This window comes from Pongo abelii, chromosome 14 (assembly GCF_028885655.2).
Source record: "Pongo abelii isolate AG06213 chromosome 14, NHGRI_mPonAbe1-v2.0_pri, whole genome shotgun sequence".
NCBI lineage: Eukaryota > Metazoa > Chordata > Mammalia > Primates > Hominidae > Pongo > Pongo abelii.
In genome coordinates this window covers 50,236,021-50,260,739 of record NC_071999.2, presented here as the reverse complement: position 1 = coordinate 50,260,739, position 24,719 = coordinate 50,236,021, and the positions used below count along the sequence as shown (strand labels likewise).

Genomic DNA, 24,719 nt, shown 5'->3' with positions numbered 1-24,719 from the left:
TCTAGGTAATGTAATATATCCAATAAACAGTGGCTGGCTCTGTATGTTAATCTATAATTGAATTAGCTGTCTTGGGACATTTGAAAAAGAAGAAATGGTTCTGTAATGCTGCAATACAGAAGTGAAGAAGGCCAGTGCTGGCACTACAAGGTCCTCTGCCAGTTGGTTTATCCTCTGGTATCTGAATCCACCTGCTCAGAGAAATGGGAGGCTTCGAACACCAATCCAACACCACAGAATAATGTTTTCTTAAATGCAGAGCCCAACACAAAGAAAATTCTTTCTTTCCTGAGGGAAATTATTTCCATAGAGATGGCAAGCCTAAAACCAAGTCTTTCTAGCGTGTTCAGGAACTAAATGAAGAAACCAGCAGCAGACAGTTAATAAGCTTAAAAATTTTAGCTGGGCATGGTGGCGGGCGCCTGTAATCCCAGCTACTCAGGAGGCTGAGGCAGGAGAATCGCTTGAACCTGGGAGGCAGAGGTTGCAGTGAGCCGAGATTGCACCATTGCACTCCAGCCTGGGCCACAGAACAAGACTCCGTCTTAAAAAAAAAAAAAAAAAAAATTTTACCGCTCTTTAAAATCAAGTGGGACTGGAAGGATGGTATGGAGATTTTATTGGTAAGGGCATTTTTCAGAAAATATAATTTTTGTGGCCTATTGCTTAATTAAAATTTCAATGTAAATTCTATATAAATAAATACCAAATTTTGTTTACTGGGTACCTATCTCAGATATTGCTCTTATCCATGTAATACCTTACATAAAATTCTGACTCATTTGTTTATATTACTAAATTCACCCCAAATTTCACCTCATTCAGGATGAGGTAAAAAACAAACAAGGGCCAAATGCTGTGGCTCATGCTTGCAATCTCAGCACTTCTGGAGGCTGAGGCAGGAGGACTGCTTGAGGCCAGGAGTTCAAGACCACAGCAAGCAACATAGTAAGATCCTGTCTCCACAAAAAAAATTTTAAAAAATTAGCCAGGTGTGGACTGGGCACGGTGGCTCACACCTGTAATCCCAGCACTTTGGGAGGCAGAGGCGGGTGGATCACGAGGTCAGGAGTTCAGGACCAGCCTGGCCAAGATGGTGAAACCCCGTCTCTACTAAAAAAAAATGAAAATTAGACAGGCGTGGTGGCGGGCGCCTATAATTCCAGGTACTCGGGAGGCTGAGGCAGAGAATTGCTTGAACTCGGGAGGTGGAGGTTGCAGTGAGCCGAGATTGTGCCACCGCACTCCAGCCTGGGCGACAGAGCGAGACTCCGTCTCAAAAAAAAAAAAAAAAAAAAAAATTAGCCAGGTGTGGTGGGGCATGCCTGTAGTCCTAACTACTCAAGAGGCTGAGGTGGGAGAACTGCTTGGGCCCAAAGGTTGAAGTGACAGTGAGCTATGATCATGCTATGAGCTATGGAGCTATGAGCACTCCAGCCTGGGTGGCAGAGCGAGACCTTATCTCTTTATTATTTATTTGAGACAGGGTCTCGCTCTGTCACCCATGCTGGAGTAGAGTGACACAATCTTGGCTTACTGCAACCTCCGCTTCCCGGGTTCAAGCAATTCTCCCAACCTCAGCCTCTGGAGTAGCTGGGACTACAGGTGTGCACCACCACTCCCAGCTAATTTTTGTATTTTTTTGTAGAGTTGGGGTTTCACCATGTTGTCCAGGCTGGTCTTGAACTCCTGAGCTCAAGCAATCCTCTCTCCTCGGCCTCTCAAAGTGCTGGGATTATTCACATGAACCACCTCACCTGTCCAGACACAGCTTTTTTTGTTTTTGTTTTTGTTTTTTATTTTAAAAAAGCCAAAACAAAACCATATAAGAAGTTAAAAGGGAAAATGTTACTGTTCCATAATAAAGTTGGTAGTAGATCACTGGTCCTTCTATTAGAATCACTATTCAAAAAGAAAGTATTAAAATTTTATAAATGTGTTTAAATTTCACCCACTTATAGTCAACATAGTTAGTAGTTTATTTTACATCATATTTCATATTCTAAAACTTTTAATTAAGGCTCTATTTCATAAGTTAACAAATAATTATTTATTAAAAGAGAAGTATTAAAGAGGGCTGTCATTAATATGCTCTGTTGGGAAATTGTCTTTTTTTAAATATAAAAAATTTATATTTAAAATATAAAAATATAAAAATTTAAAAATAAAAATTTCCAGCTATAGGAAAAAAGAAAAGATGAAAAAAGGAACCAAGTGAATATATGTCAGTGCAAAGCATTATAATAAAAACAGCAGTTATTAAGCAGCAGTAAATTTGGAAATAAGCTTCAAACATTAAAAATACCTATTTTTCCTTTTGGAGTAGAAACTGAACTAAGATAAAGCTTAAATTCTACCCTCTACATACCTGGCTTAGGATTAATGATGATGATTCTTAATAATATAGAAATTAGAAAGCAGCCTGCCTGACGGGCAGATCACCTGAGGTCAGGAGTTTGAGACCAGCCTGGCGAACATGGCAAAACTCCCATCTCTACTAAAAATACAAATATTAGCCAGGCATGGTGGTGCATGCCTGTAGTCCCAGCTACTCGGAGGGCTGAGGCAGGAGAATTTCTTGAACCCGGGAGGCGGAGGTTGCAGTGAGCTGAGATCGTGCCACTGCACTCAAGTCTGAGGACAGAGCTTAGATGGGTGTGGTGGTGGGTGCCTGTAATCCCAGCTACTCAGAAGGCTGAGGCAGAAGAATCGCTTGAACTAGGAGGCAGAGGTTGCAGTGATCCGAGATTGCACCACTGCACTCTAGCCTGGGTGACAGAGCAAGACTGTCTCAAAAATAAAATAAAATAAAATAAAATAAAAATAAACTTCTCTGAATCCTGACCTGAAATTGGGTAGGTGGTGCAAAAGGAAATTAAGAGGTCCAGTTATAATCAGCGATAGTTTTCTTTTTTTTTTTGAGATGGAGTCTTACTCTGTCGCTCAGGCTGGAGTGCAGTGGCGCAATCTCTGCTCACTGCAACCTCCGCCTCCCGGGTTCACACCATTCTCCTGCCTCAGCCTTCCGAGTAGCTGGGACTACAGGGGCTGGCCACCACACCTGGCTAATTTTTTATATTTTTAGTAGAGATGGGGTTTACCGTGTTAGCCAGGATGGTCTCGATCTCCTGACCTCGTGATCTGCCCGCCTCGGCCTCCCAAAGTGCTGGGATTACAGGCGTGAGCCACCGCGCCCGGCCAATCAGGGCTAGTTTTCAATGACACTTTTTAATACAAGTATGCTGTAGAGGAACACTGGTAAATGAATGCTGTTAGACAGAAAACGGAGTGTTGAAGCTCAGAGTGGTATTGGCAGTTTGGTGTTTCCAAGGGAGCAATTAGATAAAGTTTTTAATGGTTTGTATCTTCAAAGAAAATGCTATATATGCTTCTATCTGACAGATAAAATATGAAAAAAGCTAGACATAACTCATTCAAGGTTAAAAATCAGAGTATCAGGGAGAAATAATAGGCCTCCTGTAATCTTCTGTTTTTGAGGGGGAAAAAATCCAGAAGTTAAACCATATAAAAATACCTGCTATGGTTTGTATATCTGTCCCTTCTAACACTCATGTTAAACTTAATTCTCAATGTGGCAGTAGTAAGAATTGGGCCTTTGAGAGGTTGACTAGGTCATGGGGGTTCTGCCCATTCATAGATTAATGGGTTATCATGGGAGTGAAATTGGTGGCTTTATAAAAAGAGGAAGAGGAAGAGAGACCTGAGCTAGCACGCTCAGCCTCCTCACTAAGTGATGCAAAAAGCCTCTTACCAGACGTGGCCCTTTGATCCTGGACTTCTCAGCCTCCAAAATTTTAAGAAACAGATTATTTTGCTTTAAAAATTGCCCAGCTTCAGGTATTCTGTTGTAAGTAACAAAAAACAGACTAAGATAATATATCTTTGAATGGATACTATGTCCCTGACTTTATATCAGTTACCAAAGCTTGGCCTCCTTGATGAGTAACTTTCACTCTTTCTAGTTGCTTATGTAAGTCACATACTGGCAAACAAGAGAAAAAGACGGGCCCTAAGCAAAGTTTCTCTAGCCAATAATTTTGCTTATAGAAATGAAGGTTTTGGCCAGGAACGGTAGCTCATGTGTAATCTCAGCACTTTGGGAGGCTGAGGCATGTAGATCACCTGAGGTCAGGAGTTCAAGACCAGCCTGGCCAACATGGTGAAACCTCGTCTCTACTAAAAATCCAAAAATTAGCCAGGTGTCGTGGTGGGTGCCTATAATCCCAGCTACTCAGGAGGCTGATGCAGGAGAATCATTTGAACCTGGGAGGTAGAGGTTGCAGTGAGCAGAGATTGTGCCATTGCACTCCAGCCTGGGCAACAAGAGCAAAACTCCATCTCAAAAACAAACAAACAAAACCCCCCACCCCCCAAAATAAGTTATAATTTGCACATATTGGTAAATTTTATATTATTATATATGTTAAGTGAACTAAATATTAAATATATAAGTAATGTATTAAATGTATTTAAGTACCCTGTCTAGGACTATTTGGCTAAATGGTAGAGCTGGGACTTGAACTGAGATCTCATACTCCAAATCCAGATTCTTTCTATTATACCAGAACACCCCCTTTCCTGGACCATTGATCTTCATGCTAGAATAGATTCCTCAAGTCTCTTGGGTACTGATGACCATTAGTACAGATTCACTTATGTCCTGGAATCCTTTTAAAGGGGGATAGTTGCCTACTTGGGGGAGAGCTAGACTTTGGCAATTTTCTTTCCCAGTCAATGGACTGGAATCCATGCTGACCACTTCCTGCCCTCTCTTCTAGGTGGAGGTAACTACCTCTGGCCTACCCCCCGCCTGAGGAAGGCATTCCACACTTTCTTGGCACTGGCTCTTTCCCCCAACCTCAGTATAAATGACGTGAGAGGCCTGCCAAAATCCATCTGAAGAAAACATGGTGGCTCTTGGAGACTGAGGATTTTCTTTTTTCAAATAAATTCATGAGATATTTGCTGAATTTTTACCATCTTTTACACTATGGGGTATATGAATATTTAGGGATAGGAATATTTAGGGATAGGAATAGCATACAACTCTGGCTTCAATCTTATGCTTATTGAGGCAACTTAGTTTCTAAATAATAAAACTATTATTAAAAAAGTTTCGAGATCAGTGGCTTCTATGAGAATCTGATACGAACTATGGACGATATGTTCCCCAGAAAAATCCATACATTTTTGCATATTTTCAGGAAGTTAATGGATCCCCTAAAGTCCATCCACTGGTTAGGAATTAAGAAGCTCTGTTGTAAGAGATTCACTGAATACTACCATATAAAAAATATCTTAAGAACCAAAACCAAAAGACACACTAGTAATCCTTGTTCTTTGATGCAAAATGAACAAACCTTATATCCCACGTGAAGGCAAAGAAACTGCTTTCCCTAGTATCATCTGAATGCCCCTCTACACGTGATTATTTTCCATATCTAATTTTCTGTGTTTAATTCCATGAGAATCTCCTGTCTGTTTTCAGAGTTTCTGGAATGGTCTTTTCATACAGATATATTTATATATATAAATACAAAGATAAATTTCATTAAAACCAGAAGAAACACAGCTTAGCTAATGAGTTATTCTATTTCAAAAAAAATTTTAATCTAGCTTAGAATGCTGTTTCTAAGGCTTTGATGCCAAAGGGAGTGAAGTCATTGGGATGAATTGATAATACTGCACCATGAGCACTTTCTTCTTATTAAAAAGTAAATCTTTTGGAATTTAAATTAATTTCTTAACAAAAAGTTAAGGGTTGATATATAATAGTAAAGAAATCTCTGCAGGAGAAACTGTATTATGAACATTAAAATTTCATAAATCATTTCCTAAAGCTTTGTATAAATAAAAAAAAATCAAGTCCTTTCACAAATAGGTTATTTGGTTATGTTAAGATGTTTTTTAAAATTGGTTATTGTTACATATTCTGAATCCAATAAATGGAGCAGCAAGAATCAACATATTCTTGAGTATACCGGCAGAGTAGACAAAATAGTAAAGGAAATGAGATAAAAGGGTTTCCATTCAATTTTCTTAAACCTATAAGTAAATACTCAATCTGATACTTTGGTGACATATGGTGGAGAAAGTTAAATGGAAAACAATGTGACTCAAAGACTAGAAAAAGAATTTGGATTTCTTATTGTTACCATCATTTTAAATGGATTATTAATGCAAATTACTAGTAAATGCACAAAAGCCTAGAGAAGAGATAAAAATGACTATTTATAAAACAAAGATAAACTTTCTAAAATACGAATTTGTTAAATTTGTCCTTAAAAATGGGGAACAGGCCAACCTAATCACAATCTCTGCAAGCATAATTTGAAAGTGCAGTTCAGCTCAGGTTTAAAAGGACCTACACAGATTCTAATTAAAAAAAAAAAAAAAAGTCCACAGAGAACAATTCACAAGACAGGGATAAACCCTCCCACAATGACAAAACAGTATAATTCTTTAACGAATGCGATTTTTCTATGAGGCATGTTTTCCAAAAAAAGGGAAGGAGTTAAGCTTTTTCAGAGGAAGATAGGGAAACAAAATAAAGACCAGAAATGGTATCAACAGATTTCAGGCTTAATGTCAAGAATAAATGAACATGAGGATAATTTCTTTTCTTCATAAATAATTATTCAGAGTACTAAAATGTAAAATAAAAGCTGATGTTACCAAAAAATGGCTGCATTAAGACATCTTTTCTGAGTGTTGTCATAAAATTAGTCATTAGCATAGGTAAATGTGAACTAAATCATGTATGACACACTTTCAGTAATGTCGTGTTAATGAAGGAGGGCATATTCAAAGGATCAGTATGAACATATACTTACCACAGGTTGTTTTGTGATGTCCACCAAGTCCTTAAGATTATAGTATTGATGTTTCTCAAAGGCTGAAAATAGCATGTCTAAAACATGTTGTTTATCAGCTCGAGCTCGCTTTCCGTCTTCTTTCTTTTTCCTTTCATATTCAATCTATATGCAAACAGCAAAGGAAATAAAAGCATCAATTCAACATGCTCACTCTGAAACACAGGCATTCTCTTTTTTTTTTTGAGACAGAGTTTTGTTCTTGTTGCCCAGGCTGGAGTGCAGTGGCATGATCTCAGCTCACTGCAACCTCCACCTCCTGGGTTCAAGCGATTCTCCTGCCTCAGCCTCTCGAGTAGCTGGGATTACAGGTGCCCACCACCACGCCTGGCTAATTTTTTGTATTTTTGGTAGAGACGGGGTTTCACCATGTTGGCCAGGCTGGCCTGGAACTCCTGACCTCAGGTGATCCACCCGCCTCAGCCTCCCAAAGTGTCGGGATAACAGGTGTGAGCCACCGCGCTTGCCCAAGCATTCTCTTTTGAGTCATCCATTAACGACTAGATTGTAAGTTTCGAGGCAGCAGGCCTCTGAACAGTAGTTCAGAACCTGGGACCTGTTACTCCTGGGGTCCCCATATCTTAAGGCTCTAAGTTAGTAATAATTCCAGTCACTTTCATTATCCCCAAAAGCTTTATGTAATGCATAATGTGTCCATTTCCCCCCCAAAAGGCCTTTTGCCAAAACTGTATCAATTCAGTGTGGTTAACTGGTTATCTTGTGTTGATCGAAAACTCTAACTTGCAGTGCTTTTGTTTTTGATTAACAGTAAAACGGTTTATCTAACAGATGCAGTTTCATAGGTAACATCTTTCAAACGTGGGGTTCTTGGAGGCAGGCAGATTATAGAACAGGTTCTTTATGGAGTGAAAAGTTTGGGAAGCATTGGTAAAAAGGAAAGGACATGGACCTTTTCTCATCCTGACCCTGTGCAACCTCCTTGAACCTGTTTCTCTTCCCATACAATAAAGTTAGTTTAACAAGAGAAAGGGGTAAGTATATACTTACCACCTCAGACACAAGCAAACCATTTTTCTGAAATTCACATTTAAAACTTCATGTGACCTCTAAATTCACCTGTATAATACATCTTTATTTTTTAACATGAAATAAAAAATACAGTATCTACTATCTAAATAAAAATGACACTTCAGGACCATGTGTTATGTTTATCCTGCAGTTTTGTGTACCTCCATGCATGCCAGCTTAAAAAGCAGTGGCACTAACCCAATGAAGAAGTTCCCTCCTACTGTTACCATCCTGGGACTGTTCAATTGTAAAACATCACCCTTTTTACTAAAAATATGCAAGTTCTGTTCTATTACTTAGTTAACTGAGATATTTGTTTGTTTCTTTTTAGGAACACTTCACTTGTATAAACCATCAAAAACTTGTTGAAGGGGCCAACCTGGTGAAGAAAGCATCAGTAGGTTGGGTGGAAACTGCCAGAGAAGAATGTCCTGTGCGTCAGCTGGAATAATTATAATCTGGGGACTAGCTTCGAAAACAATGGGATACATTTAAAAATTTACAAATAAATTATTCCACAAATAGCCTCAGGTAGTTAGGCTTACTCTATTTTAACAATAAAGATTTGTTATAAAAGGATAAAATTTAGTTTCTATTCATTTATTGATATTAAAACTAAAAATATGACTTATGAGAGACTGTCAAATTAGTGGTAAAAGGTAACTCTCACAACCTTGAGTATCTACTTTTCAATTAAATAAAGTTGGGAGTGAGACAAAGGGAAAGGACTCAATCATCTTCATTTTTTGATATGTACGAAATGGGAGTAAAACTCAAACTCCACTGAGCTTCAGCAGATTAAGCATGACTATATGCTAGGCACTGCGCTAAGATATGGAGAGAGTAAGACAGCTTTTTCTTTCTAAAATGGCTTTAAATGGATTAAAATGATTAGAGAGGGGAGGGCCTTGAGCGTTTTAAATGCAGTAATGGACAAAGAGCTACCTAGGACAAGATCACCATGCTAAAAAAAAATGCAAATGAATGACACAGATTGTATTGTTAGGGAAGACTGAAATCCAGCCAGTCTCAAATTTTTTTTTTTTTTTTTTTGAGATGGTGTCTCACTTTGTTGCCCAGGCTGGAGTGCAGTGGTGCAATCTCGGCTCACCACAACCTCCACCTCTTGGGTTCAAGTGATTCTCCTGCCTCAGCCTCCCAAGTAGCTGGGATTACAGGTGCACACCACCATGCTCGGCTAATTTTTGTATTTTTAGTAAAGACAGGGTTTCACTATGTTGGCTAGGCTGGTCTCGAACTCCTAACCTCATGATCCGCCCGACTCAGCCTCCCAAAGTGCTGGGATTACAGGTGTTAGACACCACGCCTGGCCTCAGTCTCAAGTTAAATTCAGGAAATAGCAAAGAGAAGTGATGGTATACTCAGTTTCCACCTTCAGTAGGTTGTTTCTTGTGTAAAATGACTGGAGAAGCTAGGAAGCTTAACATGAAAAATGTTTTCAAATAAGCCCACTGGTAAAGTAAGATGACCTACTTTACAGAGGGCACACATTCTAGTTGGCTGTGGAGAGAAAACTTAAGTGTTGTTATCAAGTTGTCCCAACCCAGAGTCACGTATGTGTCAGATGCAAGACGACCTGAATCAAAGGTAAAAATTAATAAATTAGAAAAGAACTTTAAAATCAACACTAGGGATAAGAGTAAGGGTCAGATTAAGTTGTAATTAGTAACATTAATGAGTAGTAAGAAAATTACTGAATTCTACCCAGATTTTTCAAAAAATCATGGGGCCAGGCGCAGTGGCTCACGCCTGTAATCCCAGCAACTTTGGGAGGACAAAGTGGGTGGATCATTTGAGGTCAGGAGTTCAAGACCAGCACGGCCAAGTCACTGCTAAAAATACAAAAAAATTAGCTGGGCGTGGTGGCACACACCTGTATTCCCAGCTACTAGGGAGGCTGAGGCAGCAGAATTGCTTGAAGCCAGGAGACAGAGGTTGCAGTGAGCCAAGATCGTGCCACTACACTCCAGTCTCAGCAACAGAGTGACTCTGTCTCAAAAAAAAAAAAAATTCTTGGTTTAGATGTTTCAATCTCAAATTGAAGTTAATATTGGTGCTTTCTCTTTAAAATCAGAAAAACAGACTAAAAATATATGCTTATCTTTCTGTGTTAACATGTATATCACTGGTTCAGTTCCTGGGGGCACTGCAGCCTACCTCTACATTTGCCTAGTGAACAAAAACTGTTTTTTTTTTTTTTTTTCCTGCCCAAAGTATTTGTTAATTGTTTACTTATCAAGACGAACTCTTTCTCAGCCTAGACATTCATGTTTCATAGTTCACGAACACAAGTCAGTGATGAACTTCCATGTGATTCAATCCAAGCAAATTCTTTATATTCCCAAACCACTTTGCACTCTGAAAGATACCAGCCTTCCTCATCTCCTCAATATCTTTCATGGAATCCTAATTTCGGAAGAAATCTGCATATGCCTTATTTCTTGGTTCAGCACAGCAAACTTACAGAGAGCTGCAACCCCCAGGGATGCAATGAATGCTCCAACAACATAAAACCTCAGATGCATGGCGTTTGGTTTCATCAAACCACTGGAAACCATGGTAGTTATTGTCCCTGACAGGCATATGTCAATCTTAAGTAATGAGATTCAGAAAATAAAATTAACTATATAGTTTATTCGAGCCCAAAGCTTGAGGATAGCCACCTGGAAGCACAGTTTCAAGGTACCCTGACTATACAATCTGTAGTAAACAAAAACTCTTAAAAAATGTAGTCTGTAAGCCGGGTGCGGTGGCTCACACCCATAATCCCAGCACTTGGGGAGGCCAAGGCGGGCAGATCACGAGGTCAGGAGATCGAGACCATCCTGGCTAACGTGGTGAAATCCCGTCTCTACTAAAAATACAAAAGATTAGCCGGGTATGGTGGCAGGCGCCTGTAGTCTCAGCTACTCGAGAGGCTGAGGCAGGAGAATGGTGTGAACCTGGGAGGCGGAGCTTGCAGTGAGCTGAGATCGTGCCACTGCACTCCAGCCTGGGTGACAGAGTGAGACTCCGTCTCAAAAAAAAAAAATTTAGTCTGAAAACCCAGACATACAAAATAATGATAGCAAGAACAAAACAGAAACATTCCTCACTAGAGAAATTTAAGTACTTTAAATTTAATCCTACATTTATTTAAATTTATTTAAAAATAAAAACAGAACATCTCTTTAATGTACTCAGGGACTGTATAACTATGGGATAATTTATAGAAGATTGTTTTAAAACAAAATTTATGGCCACACATGGTGGCTCACACCTGTAATCCCAGTGCTCTGGGAGGCCAAGGTGGGAGGATCACTTGAGACCAAGAGTTTGAGACCAGTCTGGGCAATAAAGTGAGACCCATCTCTACAAAATTAGCCATGAACGAGCCTGTAGTCCCAGCCACTCAGGAGGCTAAGGCAGGAGGATTACTTGAGCCCAAGAAGTTGAGGCTGCAGTGAGCTATGATCATGCCACTCATGCACTCTAGCCTAGGCAACAGAGTGAGATTCTAAGACAATAAATAAATAAATAACAAAATAAAGATTAGGCCGGGCGCAGTGGCTCACACCTGTTATCTCAGCACTTTGGGAGGCTGGGGTGGGTGGATCGCTTGAGCTTAGGAGTTCAAGACCAGCCTGGGCAACATGGCAAAACCCAGCCTCTACAAAAATTACAAAAATTAGCTGGGCGTGGTGGTACTCACCTATAGTCCCAGCTCCTTGGGAGGCTGAGGTGGGAGGGTCACTTGAGCCCAGGAGGCAGGGGCTGCAGTGAGCTGAGAATACACCAATGCACTCCAGCCTGGGCAACGGAGTGAGACACCGTCTCAAAAATAAATTAAAGATTTAACCAATACTGTACTACAAAAATATTATTGTTTTATTTTAATTAGTTAACTAATTTTAGAGATGGGATCTCATTCTGTCGCTCAGACTAGAGTGCAGTGGTGTGATCATAGCTCATTGCAGTCTCAACCTCCTGGGATCAAATTATTCTCCTACCTCAGCCTCCCAAGTAGCTGGAACTACAGGGGCATGACACCATACCCACGCAATTTTTAAAATTTTTTTGAAGAGATAGGGTCTGGCTATACTGCTGAGGTTGGTCTCAAACTCCTGGCCTCAAGTGATCTTCTAACCTTGACATCCTAAAGTGCTGGAATTACAGGCATGAGCCACTGCACCCAGCCAGTTAAATTTTTTTTTTTTTTGATAATGTCTAAGACAGGCTCATAATCCAAATTCTGCTCTGTGGTATCAGATAAGTAGTTCCAGTGTATGTGTAATTATCGAAGGGGATTTAAATAATTTCCATGGCCATTAAGTTATTAATAACTTATAGTTAGGACAAAACCAAGGTCACTGAGGTAATTTTTTAAAACTAAACAGTGCAGAAATGGTAATCTTAATACCATATTCACAACTTGACACTACGAATAAAATTAACTGTACAAATAAACTACCAATGATATGAACTATTCTATTTAGGAGAAAATTACAGTTTTGAGATAATGTTATTTCTTCTCTTTTTAGCTCTTTGCCTTTTGGGCATTCTGTTTCTCAGTGGAGCTCAGGCACTGTAAGGAAATGATATTAAAGCAGTCAGATATCTAACTTGTTGGCAGCCACTACAAATCTTAGTAAGACTGGAGTAGAAACAGCTTTTATATTGTGTGAATTTTAATTACCAATCTTCTATCCAATGATCACAGATCACTGCGCAACTGACTATATAGAAATAAATGTCAATTCAGAAAGTACTTTAGTCTTCAGTTACAAATTTTTACCAAAAAATCCATCATATACAATTAATTTTCACAACAGAGCACAAATTATTCTTTTTTTTGGTTTTTTTTTTGAGATGGAATCTTGCTGTGTCGCCCAGGCTGGAGTACAGTGATGCTATCTCGGCTCACTGCAACCTCCGCCTTCCGGGTTCAAGTGATTCTCCTGCCTCAGCCTCCCGAGTAGCTGGGACTACAGGCGCGTGCCACCACACCCAGCTAATTTTTTGTATTTTTAGTAGAGAAAGGGTTTCACCGTGTTAGCCAGGATGGTCCTGATCTCCTGATCTCATGATCTGCCCACTGCGGCTTCCCAAAGTGCTGGGATTATTGGCTTGAGCCACTGCACCCGGCCCCCAAACCTTTTTTTTTTTTGAGATGGGGTCTCACTCTATTGCTTAGGCTGGAGTGCAGTGGCGCAATCTCACCTCACTGCAGCCTCCGTCTCCCGTGTTCAAGTGATTCTCCTGCCACAGCCTCTTGAATAGCTGAGATTACAGGCGTGTGCAACCATGCCTGGCTAATTTTTGTATTTTTATTAGAGACAGGGTTTCACCACGTTGGCCAGGCTGGTCTCGAACTCCAGGAACTACAGGGGCATACCACCATACTCAGCCAATTTTTAAATTTTTTTTGAAGAGATAGGTCTGGCTATACTGCCCAGGCTGGTCTCAAACTCAAGGCTGGTCTCAAACTCAAGTGATCCACCTGCCTCAGCCTCCGAAAGTGCTGGGATTACAGGCGTGAGCCACCACGCCCAGCCTATTCTTGACTAAAATGCAACCAAATGTTGAAAATCCTTTGTGGATGTGGTATATATATGTTCAACCATCATTACTGAAACTGTAATCATTGACTAAAATTATAAATGCCATCCACTACCAATTAAAATTTATAATACAGACATCTATAAACTTCTAGATTACTGTTTGCAGAAATACTTTGTTTTGTCAAGGCAGTCTTTGTAAAGGCTTTTAACTTTTGAAGTGGGCATGACAGCTTTGAATATCACGGTTCTGCATGTTAAATCCTTATGAGATATTATTCCCCCTCCCCTCAACTAATGCTTCTATTAGTCTATTTCTTTAGAATTGGGCAGTCCTTTGTGTGCAAATTCAAATGGACAAAGCATGTAGTATACTTATACTATATATTATAACAGGCAAACATTACTGAAAAACCCTCATGATATAGTCCTACAAACATCCTTTTTATTTAGGAAAATTCAAATTTATGCATAGAACTTTAAAAGATCAACCACTCAAACCCCAAATCTTAGTTCTGCAGACTAACACAGTCGGCTGCCACACTGAAGGAAATAGAGCATATATGCATAAAAATGAATTTCCTTTCTAGTTCCTGGGGGTTTACCTCAACAACCAGTTTACTAAGTAAGCTTTTCTCTCTATTACCCATCTGAACACAGTTAAGGTTTTCGAGTTCTTTCTGGCCAAGAGCTTTTACCAGAAATAAGAAAAAAAAAAAAAATGAGAGAGAGAAAACTTATTTTTTCAAACTGTGGGGCAGAAATTCTAACAAAAATAATAAATATTAATTCTTTTTAAAAGTTCTAGGTTTGGCTGGGCATGGTGGCTCACGCCTGTAATCCCAACACTTTGGGAGGCCGAGATGGGCGGATCACGAGGTCAGGAGATCAAGACCATCCTGGCTAACATGGTGAAACCCCATTTCTACTAAAAATACAAAAAAATTGGCAGGGCGTGGTGGTGGGAGCCTGTAGTCCCAGCTACTTGGGAGGCTGAAGCAGGAAAATGGCATGAATCCGGGAGGTGGAGCTTGCAGTGAGCCGAGATTGTGCCACTGCACTCCAGCCTGGGCAACAGGGCGAGACTCCGTCTCACACACACACACACACAAAAAAAGTTCTAGGTGTGCTAGAAAGAGGTTTCCTTCTAAGTACCATTACTGAACACCCCACGCTCAACAGGAGATGGCAGAACTATAAAAAGTTATCACCTCTTTGGTTCAGTGGCTGCATACTAGAATTACCCAAGAAGCTTAAAAACTTAAGATGGCTGGCCTCCCCATTAGATTAACCAAATCAGTTTTCTGAGGGTATTTTTCTGTTTTTTTTTTTTTTTGAGATGGAGTTTCGTTCTTATTGCCCAGACTGGAGTGCAGTGGCACGACCTTGGCTCACTGCAACCTCTGCCTCCCGGGTTCAAGCAATACTCCTGCCTCAGCCTCCCAAGCAGCTGGGATTACAGGCATGTGCCACAATACCCAGCTAATTTTGTATTTTTAGTAGAGACGGGGTTTTACCAGGTTGGTCAGGCTGGTCTCGAACTTCTGACCTCAGGTAATCCACCTGCCTCGGCCTCCCAAAGTGCTGGGATTACAGGTGTGAGCCACCGCACCCGGCCTATTTTTCTTCTTTAAAAGCTTCCCACACCAGCATGGCACATGTATACATATGTAACTAACCTGCACATTGTGCACATGTACCCTAAAACTTATAATAATAATAAAAAATTAAAAATAAATAAATAAATAAAAATAAAAGCTTCCCAGGTGATTTTAGTATACAGCAACACCAAAAACAAATGTCTAGACAACAGAGGACATGATTCCTTATGAGAAGAAAAGGAATTCCTTATGAGAAAGTTTATAAGAGGCCATGAAATGCATAAAAGAATGCTATGAAATTTACATAGGCTAGATACGATGTTCACAAAGTCAACCAGAACACACATACAGAGTCACCCTTACTTGGATTCAAAGTTGGAGGGAGTTACGCATCAGCTGACTCTATACTTTGATTATACACCTTTGTGAGTAAAAAATTTAAAGCATGAACTATGCATATATCTCTTTATAAACTGGACAAACGTACTACTGTATTTATAAATAGATATAAGCATACACAAGATAAAAAATTTTAAAGGGATGAAAGAATATACATAATTTTAAGAGTAAGTTTTGTCAAAACTACAAAATACCTTTTCGTTTTGCTCTCAAAATACAGTGATTTGTCTTCATGTTCTGTATGCTTAGTTTTTAAATACATTGCACATCGTGATAGCTTTGTATCAGCAATAGCTAAGCTAATATAACAAGGTACAACACTCACAAAGGTCAAGGGCCACTTTGCCAGTTATTTTGCAACAAGTCTTCAACTCTAGCCTTGGTGGTAAAGGCAGGGCGGCAAGAGGTCTGCAGGCTACATTTCCAAGATTCCCTTGCTAGCGGGTTTCCAGCTGGGGTTCTGCCAATAGGAGAATGAAAGTGGGAGGGAGGCAGATTTTTCTTCTTTTTTTTTGTATTGCAGGAGCACCTCCCCAGCAGCTTCCTGATCTCTTCTCCCTTTTGCAACTCCAGCCCATCCATTTGGTATTCCTAAATCATTTGTAACCAACTCCCTACATTACATTCTTTTCTGCTTGGAATATCTAGAGTTGTTTTTGATTCCACCATACACACTAACTGAGTCATCATTAAAGACAGGGCATGACAAGCCATATTTAAAATGATACTGATAATTTCCTTTTTGGAAGGGCCAAGTTCTTTTCAGATCTGAATACGTCATCACTATTTGTCACCTCAAAGATTGACTAATAAACCATTTTTAGAAGCAAGAGATGTTCAGTTTTTTCACTTTCTTGTTCACATATGCTTGGTTTATTAGTATTATCTCTAATTGACAGTTTCTCTGCAGAAATCATTTGTTGAGACTGAGTTTAGTTAATAATAGATACTATAATCTGTAAATCTCTGAATTGAGCACCAATGCTAAAAAGCTGAAAGCAAATGAAAACATGAAGGCACAACGCTGAACCCCTCTGTCCTGTCCCATTTCCGCTCTTCTGCTGAAAAATGACCGACTAGCACAGGGGCTGCAAAAAGATGCCAGGGTCAATCTACATAGTATTTCTAAAGCTCAGTTTCTTTCCTTTATTAGGTGCCAAACAAGATAAATATAAGTTTTATAATAATATAAATATAATAACTTTCCCCCCCACCCAGTGGGCCCTCTTATAAACCATACTTTGACATCTCCGTTATTTCCCAATGTCTGCTTTCACTACTTCAAAAAATGGGGGAAATTTGATGTTCAAATGTTTGTAAATGCAGGATTAAACAAATTCCTAAAGCTTCCTAATCTTGAGTATATTAAAGTGAAGTGTCAATTTAAGAGGAGGATATAATCAGAAACTACAAGTTTTTTAAACACAGAATCCTTTTTACATGACCTTCTCACCTAGTTAATGTTACAAAAAATTTACTGTGGAAAATGCTGACCTATGTGAACTGATTCAAGTTTCAGATACTTAATGAAGATTTAAGGTATAGGAAATGCCACTTAGGGAAAAAAAACCTGACATGTCATATCCTAGTAAGAAGATGGTTTTCAGGGGTGCGATTTCAATGGAGTATTCTAAGAGATAAAAATAATCATATAATTCTTTTTGGCCCAGTAGATGGTTTCTGAATGACAAGTATGATAGACATTATACCCAGATAGTTTGTGAACTAAAAAGATAAATCTGAATTTAATTCTTAGAATAGCTCCAAGAACAAAATTGAATATTTTCTGTACATATATACAGGTAAATTCATCTATTTGCCATAGGTGGGTGAAAAAGCTGTGGGTAAATGCAAGGTAGTTTCTTTCTGACCAAATGTAGGAACATTGTTTTTCAAATACATATGCAATTTCCCAGTCCCTCTTTCACTTTTTTGTACAAATTTTTATTTTTATTTTTATTCTGAAAATTGCATTCAAAGAAGCTCAACTGTTAGAATGAAACACTGAGCTTCATGTTTATATAACTTTATCTGGCAAGACTTTCAAAACATTTCAACATTATATCAAGTTAAAATTTTTTATTAAAAGTCATTATGTTTCCTCTAAATCATTCTTGCTGACCTGTGTTCGTTTATGTTTCTCAATCTTTTAAAAGTCAATGTCCTCTTCTAATAAATAACAAAAATGTTATACTCTTTCTATAGTTGGTATTACACTACAATACTGAATATGTTTTTTAAAGCTATGCAGGTGCCTATCCTGGTTTACTCCCAAAAGAAATAATGATTAAACATTCAAATGCAATGTGGTAGATTATAGTCAATCTTTGTTTGTATGTAAAAATCTTAATAAAAGATTCATTACTATAATAACTCATTTTCACTATGACAACCTTAACAAAGGTTGATATCTTGAACTAAAATGTCACTTAATGTTAATTATCTTTATAGAGGGTGCTATAGCTTTATATACTAAGGAGTTCAGAATACAACATGTTTGTACTTACTTTATTCACTAGGGTTATGTATCTAAGACACGAAGTGGATATTTAAAAAGTACTTGTTTAAAGAAGGTAAATCTTAGACAATCAGTAGGGTACTATCATGGCTTTCTTCCCTGGCTTTCTTTCCTTTCCAATCTTCCCCTTCCCAACATAACTTTATTGCTTACCAACAATTCAGGCAATACGTGCTCACTGTGACAATTTCAACAATTGGAAAAGATTTTATAAAAAAGAAAATTAGGATAAAATCACTGTAGATCCTACCATCCAAAAATAATGACTTAAAATATTTATTTAATGAATCCTCAATTTGGGACACTTTTTTCCAATCTTTTCCTATCTTAAATAATAGAGAGAAACATTACTGTATATATATCATTGAGCACTGGTCTCACTATAATAAATTCCTAGACACAAAACTGCTAGGTCAAAGGATATATCCTTTTATAGTGCATTTGACATAAATTACCAAACTTCCCTCCAGAAAGGTAATAACTCTTACAGCCTATGAAAGTGCGGTCTTTCTTATACCCACTGTAATAAAAACATACACAAGGGTAGAAACCACAGAGAAGCCTGGCCCATAAAAGGATAAAAAAGCTGAGTCAGGAGCTACAGGAGCAGCACACCAATGAGGAAGAAAGGCAAAAAACAACTAAGATCTATACTGTTTTACAAAGTAGAATAGAATCTCTACACGTAGCTCCAGAAAACTGTACGTATTCCCATCCAAGAGTAGAAAAGACTACAATGGAAGAGGACAAAGACGTGGACTTTAATCTATTTATCTAAGTCAGAAGACAACAGAAAAATACCTCTTTTGGATCATCTGAAACCTTACCTGTCCTTTTCTTTAGTTTACTTTCCTCCTAAAGCATAACCAGAGGCTGTAAAATCAAAGCTTGGCTGGATGCAGTTGAACTTTTACCTGGTTTGTTTAACTCACATAGCGTAGCAATTTCAAAATGTGAATGTATTTATATGGGTCATGTGCACTCCAGTTCACACAGTCTCTAACACTGACTTTCTTAAATTTCATTGTTCCACTCATTTAAGATATCTACTTAGCCCTAGTGACATTTGCTACTTTCATATAAAATAACCATTCAAATATCATAAAGTAGTAGTTTGGTAGATGCTATCCTGTGTCACTTAATAAATGTTGATACTAAAGGTTAGTCTTTTTTTTTTTTTTTTTGAGACAAAGTCTCACTCTTGTCCCCCAGGCTGGAGTGCCATGGTGTGATCTCCGCTCACTGCAACTTCTGCCTCCTGGGTTCAGGCGATTCTCCTGCCTCAGCCTCCCGAGTGGCTGGAATTAAAGGTGCCTGCCACCACTCCTGGCTAATTTTTGTATTTTTAGTAGAGATGGGGTTTCACCATGTTGGCCAGGCTGGTCTTGAACTCCTGACCTCAGGTGATCCACCTGCCTTGGCCTCTCAAAGTGCTGGGATTACAGGCGTGAGCCACTGCGCCCCGCCAAGGCTAGTCTTAAAGAAAATTTTCTTCCTAAACTCAGTATCAAAGGTAATCTTAAACAACGAAGTGGGATACAAAATCCCAACTGTTAATTGCTATTTGACTTAACTTGGGTATTTTATTTTCAGGAAACCATCACACTTATTACATTACAGATATTTCAAAACCCAAAACCCTTAGCTCTTTTAGCAACTGCTAATCACCAGCAGCAACATAAACAGTGGTTAGCAGTAGGGCTCCTAAGCTAGACTACCTGAGTTCAACACCTGGATTGATAAATTACTGGCTGCACCACCTCAGGTAAGCCAGTCTCTCTGCCTATTACCTTATCTGTTGTAGTTTCTTCATAGGGTTGGTATGAAGATTAAGTGTCATTACTTACGAAGCACGCAGACCAATACCGGGCACAAAGTATACATAATATGTATGCAATAAATGTGTATATTGTATAATACATATAGTACATATAAGATACACAACAATAAAAAATGTCTTGAAATATAAATATACAATACTTTCCCCTTATTGGCAGGAGATACGTTGCAAGACACCTCCCTGCCCCACTTGGTGCCTGAAATTGTGGATAGTACCAAACTCTATATATTATGGTTTTTCCTATACATACATATCTATGATAAAGTTTAATTTATAAATTAGGCACAGTAAGAGATTAACAAAAATAACCCATAATAAAATAGAATAACCATAACAATATACAGTAATAAGAGCCTGTGAATGTGGTCTCTCTCTCTCTCACTCTCTCAAAATATCTTGGTGTTCTGTACTCACTCTTCTTTTTTTTTTTTTTTTTTTTTTTTGAGACAGTCTCGCTCTGTCACCCAGGTTGGAGTGCAGTGGCGTGATCTCGGCTCACTGCAAGCTCTGCCTCCCATTCTCCTGCCTCAGCCTCCCCAGCAGCTGGGACTACAGGCACACGCCGCCACGCCCGGCTAATTTTTGTATTTTTAGTAGAGACCGGGTTCACTGTGTTAGCCAGGATGGTCTCGATCTCCTGACCTTGTGATCCGCCTGCCTCTCGGCCTCCCAAAGTGCTGGGATTACAGGCATGAGCCACCGCGCCCAGCCTCTTCTTTCTTTTTATCATGTGTCGATAGATCTGTTAACCAAGAGGGCTACTAAGTGACTAATGGGTGGGTAGCATATACAATGTGGATATAATGGACAAAGGAATGACTCACATCATGGATGGGATGCAGCAAGATGGTGCTAGGTTTCATCATACTACTCAGAAGGTTGCACAACTTACAACTTTTGAATTGTTTATATCTGGAATTTTCCATTCAATATTTTTGACTGTAGTTGACTGTGGGTCACTGAAACTGCATAAAGTTTTGAAACCGTGGACAAGGGAGTACTACTGTACAGATGGTCCTCACTTTGCATGGTAGTATGAGACATTTAAAATGCCTATGAAAGCTGAAACCAGGCAAAGTGATCTTAATAATCAATGAGAAAAATTACCGCTGTTCCATGACCTTTAAAATTTCTTGTTAACACATTAAAAACTTTCTTATGGTTCATCACAAAGGTATAGAATAATTTTTAAAAATAGTAAAACTAATATTTAGTTAGTACACTGTAATTTAAAACATCAGCAACATTGAGAATTGAAGGGTTTTACTTCTTTGTAAAAATTTATCAAGGGTAGTTTAAACAGTGGTTGCCTTCTTTTTGTCATGATATAACTTGCAATGTAGAGTGAATATCTTTTCTATACTTTTAGCAAATTGTCATATTCCTTACTAAGTCCAGATCAGGTACTGTAATTCAAGCACCTGATGGCAAGGTGCGTAAATTCTCAGGTTCTTTGGAAACCTAAGACTCTACGATACAGAAAAGAATGAAGATATAAAAGAATGAAAAGAGACAAGCAGAAGACTTACATTGTATTGATGATTAGCAACAGGTTTGTAATTGGTTGTTACAACTTTGTCCAGCTGTTGTGACAGCCTCACAGGTTTGGAAGACTCTTCTATTTGCAATCTGAAAAAAATATATAAGGCATTATTAACACTCTTGTTTAGCAGAGTGAAATATGAAGAGTTATTATTTCTATAATTCTTATTCAGTGAAAACTAATATATAAAAAGGTAACCTCAGAGGATACACTAGCCTTAATACTTTAAAAATGCACTGAATATACGTGACTATAATGCAGAAACCAGTACACAAGCTAAATATACAAACTAACTCATTATAATGCCACAATGTACTTTTCACCCGCTTATTATATAGGCAAATCTTAACCACTAAAACCAAGAAGCTAATCAGCCTTAAATTTCTGGGGAAAAAAAATCTTCATGTAAAAATAAATCATCTTAAATTACATGTTCTAAAATCAATCAAGTTATTAATTCAAAATGTCTACTCAGCTGATAAAAGATAAAGGTAAATAAAGAGAGAATACATCAACACTCAAGGTTTACTGAACAGCACAGAGAGAGAACATTTCTATCATCACAGAAACCTCTATTAGACAGCACTGCTCTAGAACTACTGCAGGACACCATCTAAACTGATCCTGTCTCTACAAAAAATTAAGAAAAAAATATTAGCCAGGCACAGTGCCTGTAGTCCTAGCTACTCAGAAGGCTGAGGTGGTAGGATCACTTGAGCCTGGGAGGTCGAGGCCACAGTGAGTTGTGATTGTGCCACTGTACTCCAGCCTGGGCAACGGAGTGAGACCATGTCTCAGAAAATAAAATATAACTCAAAACACTGCTTTTGAAAATATATGCCACCATGTATAGTATATTATAAAACATAATAGTTGACTAGTACATGTATATTTAAGTAGCAATCTTAGGATATTTTGTTTTATATTAAGTATAGCAAGACTCATAATCATTTACTTATTTAGAAAATTAATTCACTTGGTATATCAGCACAGTAAATTTAAAAAACTGTTTTAAGGAAGGAAAAGTACAGCTTTCTAAGCCAACTATTTTTAATGATGCAAAAGTTATCATCTGTACCTTTTAAATTCATCAGCAAGATATCAAAATATAAGATTGTAATTTTTTAAGAAAATTGCCTAACATATCTAGTTAGATTACAATTGAAGAGTAAGTGTAAAACATAAGCATTTTTGGACAAAAGCTTATGTTTATTATTTACAGATCCTCACTGAGAAACTACTCAAGAATTTATTTCAGTAAGAAGGAAAATGAATCCAATAGGAAGCAGTGAGATGCAATGGTTACAGCAAAAAAATTGAAAACCATGTTAGAAAATTGCCTTTAATTAAAAAAAAAAAAGGCAGTTTTTTAAAAATGGTGAAACTAACATGAAAGATTGGGAAGAAAGAGATCAGACTGGATGCATTTTAAGTTTGTTTTCTAAATGTTCCACGATAAGTATTTATTACTTTTATAACCTGAAGAAGTACACTTTCTTAAAAAGAGAAGAAATACTATAATTTCTTGGATGGTTCATTTGAAAACCACAAAAATGCTGGCTATTCAAAAATAATACGAGTTTAACATTATGTATTATTTTATTTGAATGGGACTTTAAATTCTTTGGTTCAATAAAATAGAAATTAAAAACAATTTCCATTTTAAATTCCTTCAAAAGCAGAATTAAGTATAAAAGGTGTTTGTATAATGTTCCTGTTATATTACTTCTGCTTATTTTCAGGTATATACTATCAAATTTCTGAGAAGAGATAAGATATCTACCAATTGCCTTTTCAATTTGAAATCTAAAAATGCCATAGGTTTTGTTTTTACCAAGATCCCCAAATTCAGTATACTTATTTCTGTATGGAAATGTAAATATTTAAATTTTTCCAGTTACATATAAATCCATACTAACCCTTTAAATATACAAGATTATTTACTTTATAAAGCACAAAAAGTTCTCTGGAAGTGTCTTTAGAAACTTACTGGATATGTAACCATAAATAATACTTACAATTATACTTTGCTTTTTATGTGCCACATAGAGTTTCTATGAACATGGATTAAATTTTCTTGCTAAGACTGAGAAATCAACTAGCTAGAGTCTAGAAGGGAGATGTGCAACCCAAGGATGGATTTAGATTAATGATTCTTTGATGGTCTCTTACTATTCTCGGGGTGCAGCACAAGTTCCTTCATAGGACTTTAAGACTCTTTGGGATCTAGTCCCTGCGTATCTCTCCAGTTCTCTCTACCATTCTCCCGTATCTGCCTCTGGCTGCAGCTGTGCCACAGCCAGACTCTGGAAGGAGCCTCTTGCTGTCAATCATCCAGCAAGTGTTTACTGGGTACCCACTTCTGCCAGAAACTGGGTTAGAGGCTGGAGACACAGCAGTAAAGACTTGCTCTAGTGGAAGACAAGCATTTAATACTATAATTAACTGCAGTACTGAAGATGAACCAGGGTGATGGAGGGATGGTAGGACAACTGACTGCATACTGATAAAAAGAAAAGATTAATCCCAAGGTGTGCATTTTGAGAGTAAACTGGAGCAGAGCTGCTCATGCTTATAAGAGATAAGGCGGGCTGGGTGTGGTGGCTCACACCTGTAATTTGGGAGGTGGAGGCAGGCAGATTACTTGAGGTCAGGAGTTCAAGACCAGCCTGGGCAACACAGTGAAACCCCGTCTCTATTAACAATACAAAAATGAACTGGGCATGGTGGTGCATGCCTGCAATCCCAGCTAGTCAGGAGGCTGAGGCACGAGAATCGCTTGAACCCAGAAAGCGGAGGATGCAGTGAGCCAACATCGTGCCACTGGACTCCAGCCTGGGTGACAGAGAGAGACTGTCTCAAAAAAAAAAAAAAAAAAAAAAAAAAGAGAGATAAGGCAAAAAGATTACGTGGAAATGATTCCTCCAAGGAAAGTCAAAGCTTCTAAGAGATAAACCTTTAGAGAGAGAAAAAAGATTGAAGACAGATATGGGAATGTTTACAAAGTGTCAGGACAGCTAAATGTGTTAACTTGGTGGGGGGTGGGAGTGGGTGGGAAACACAACTAAGTGTCAGCCTGTTTCTGAACACACCTGTGTCCTAATCTTAGCCCCCAATCCCCCTCTAATGCAATCAGCTCTCAGGGGTTTGGCCTCTCTAAATAGTAATCTGTTATGTTGCCGCTAAATTATCTTCCCTGTTTCAGTCATCTCCACGATTTGATCTTATGAGACATTCAAGGAAGGAGGCATGCACTAGCTCCTTCCTTCCATATTAAATGATTGTTCCCATTACTTCATCATTCGAAAATTCCTCAGGGTTTCAGTTTGTTTAGTGAA

The 24,719-nt window shown here is 38.3% G+C and overlaps 1 protein-coding gene across 1 annotated transcript in view; it reads right to left on the bottom strand.

Moving 5' to 3' along the window:
- Positions 1–24,719, bottom strand: part of GTF2F2 (general transcription factor IIF subunit 2) — a 167,943-nt gene that overhangs the window by 9,895 nt on the left and 133,329 nt on the right. The window contains exons 6-7 of the mRNA XM_002824236.6: positions 21,368–21,467; positions 6,855–6,998 (exon numbers count right to left, since the gene is read on the bottom strand). Coding sequence (XP_002824282.1) covers positions 6,855–6,998; positions 21,368–21,467 — 244 coding nt within the window. The remainder of the gene's footprint in view (positions 1–6,854; positions 6,999–21,367; positions 21,468–24,719) is intronic.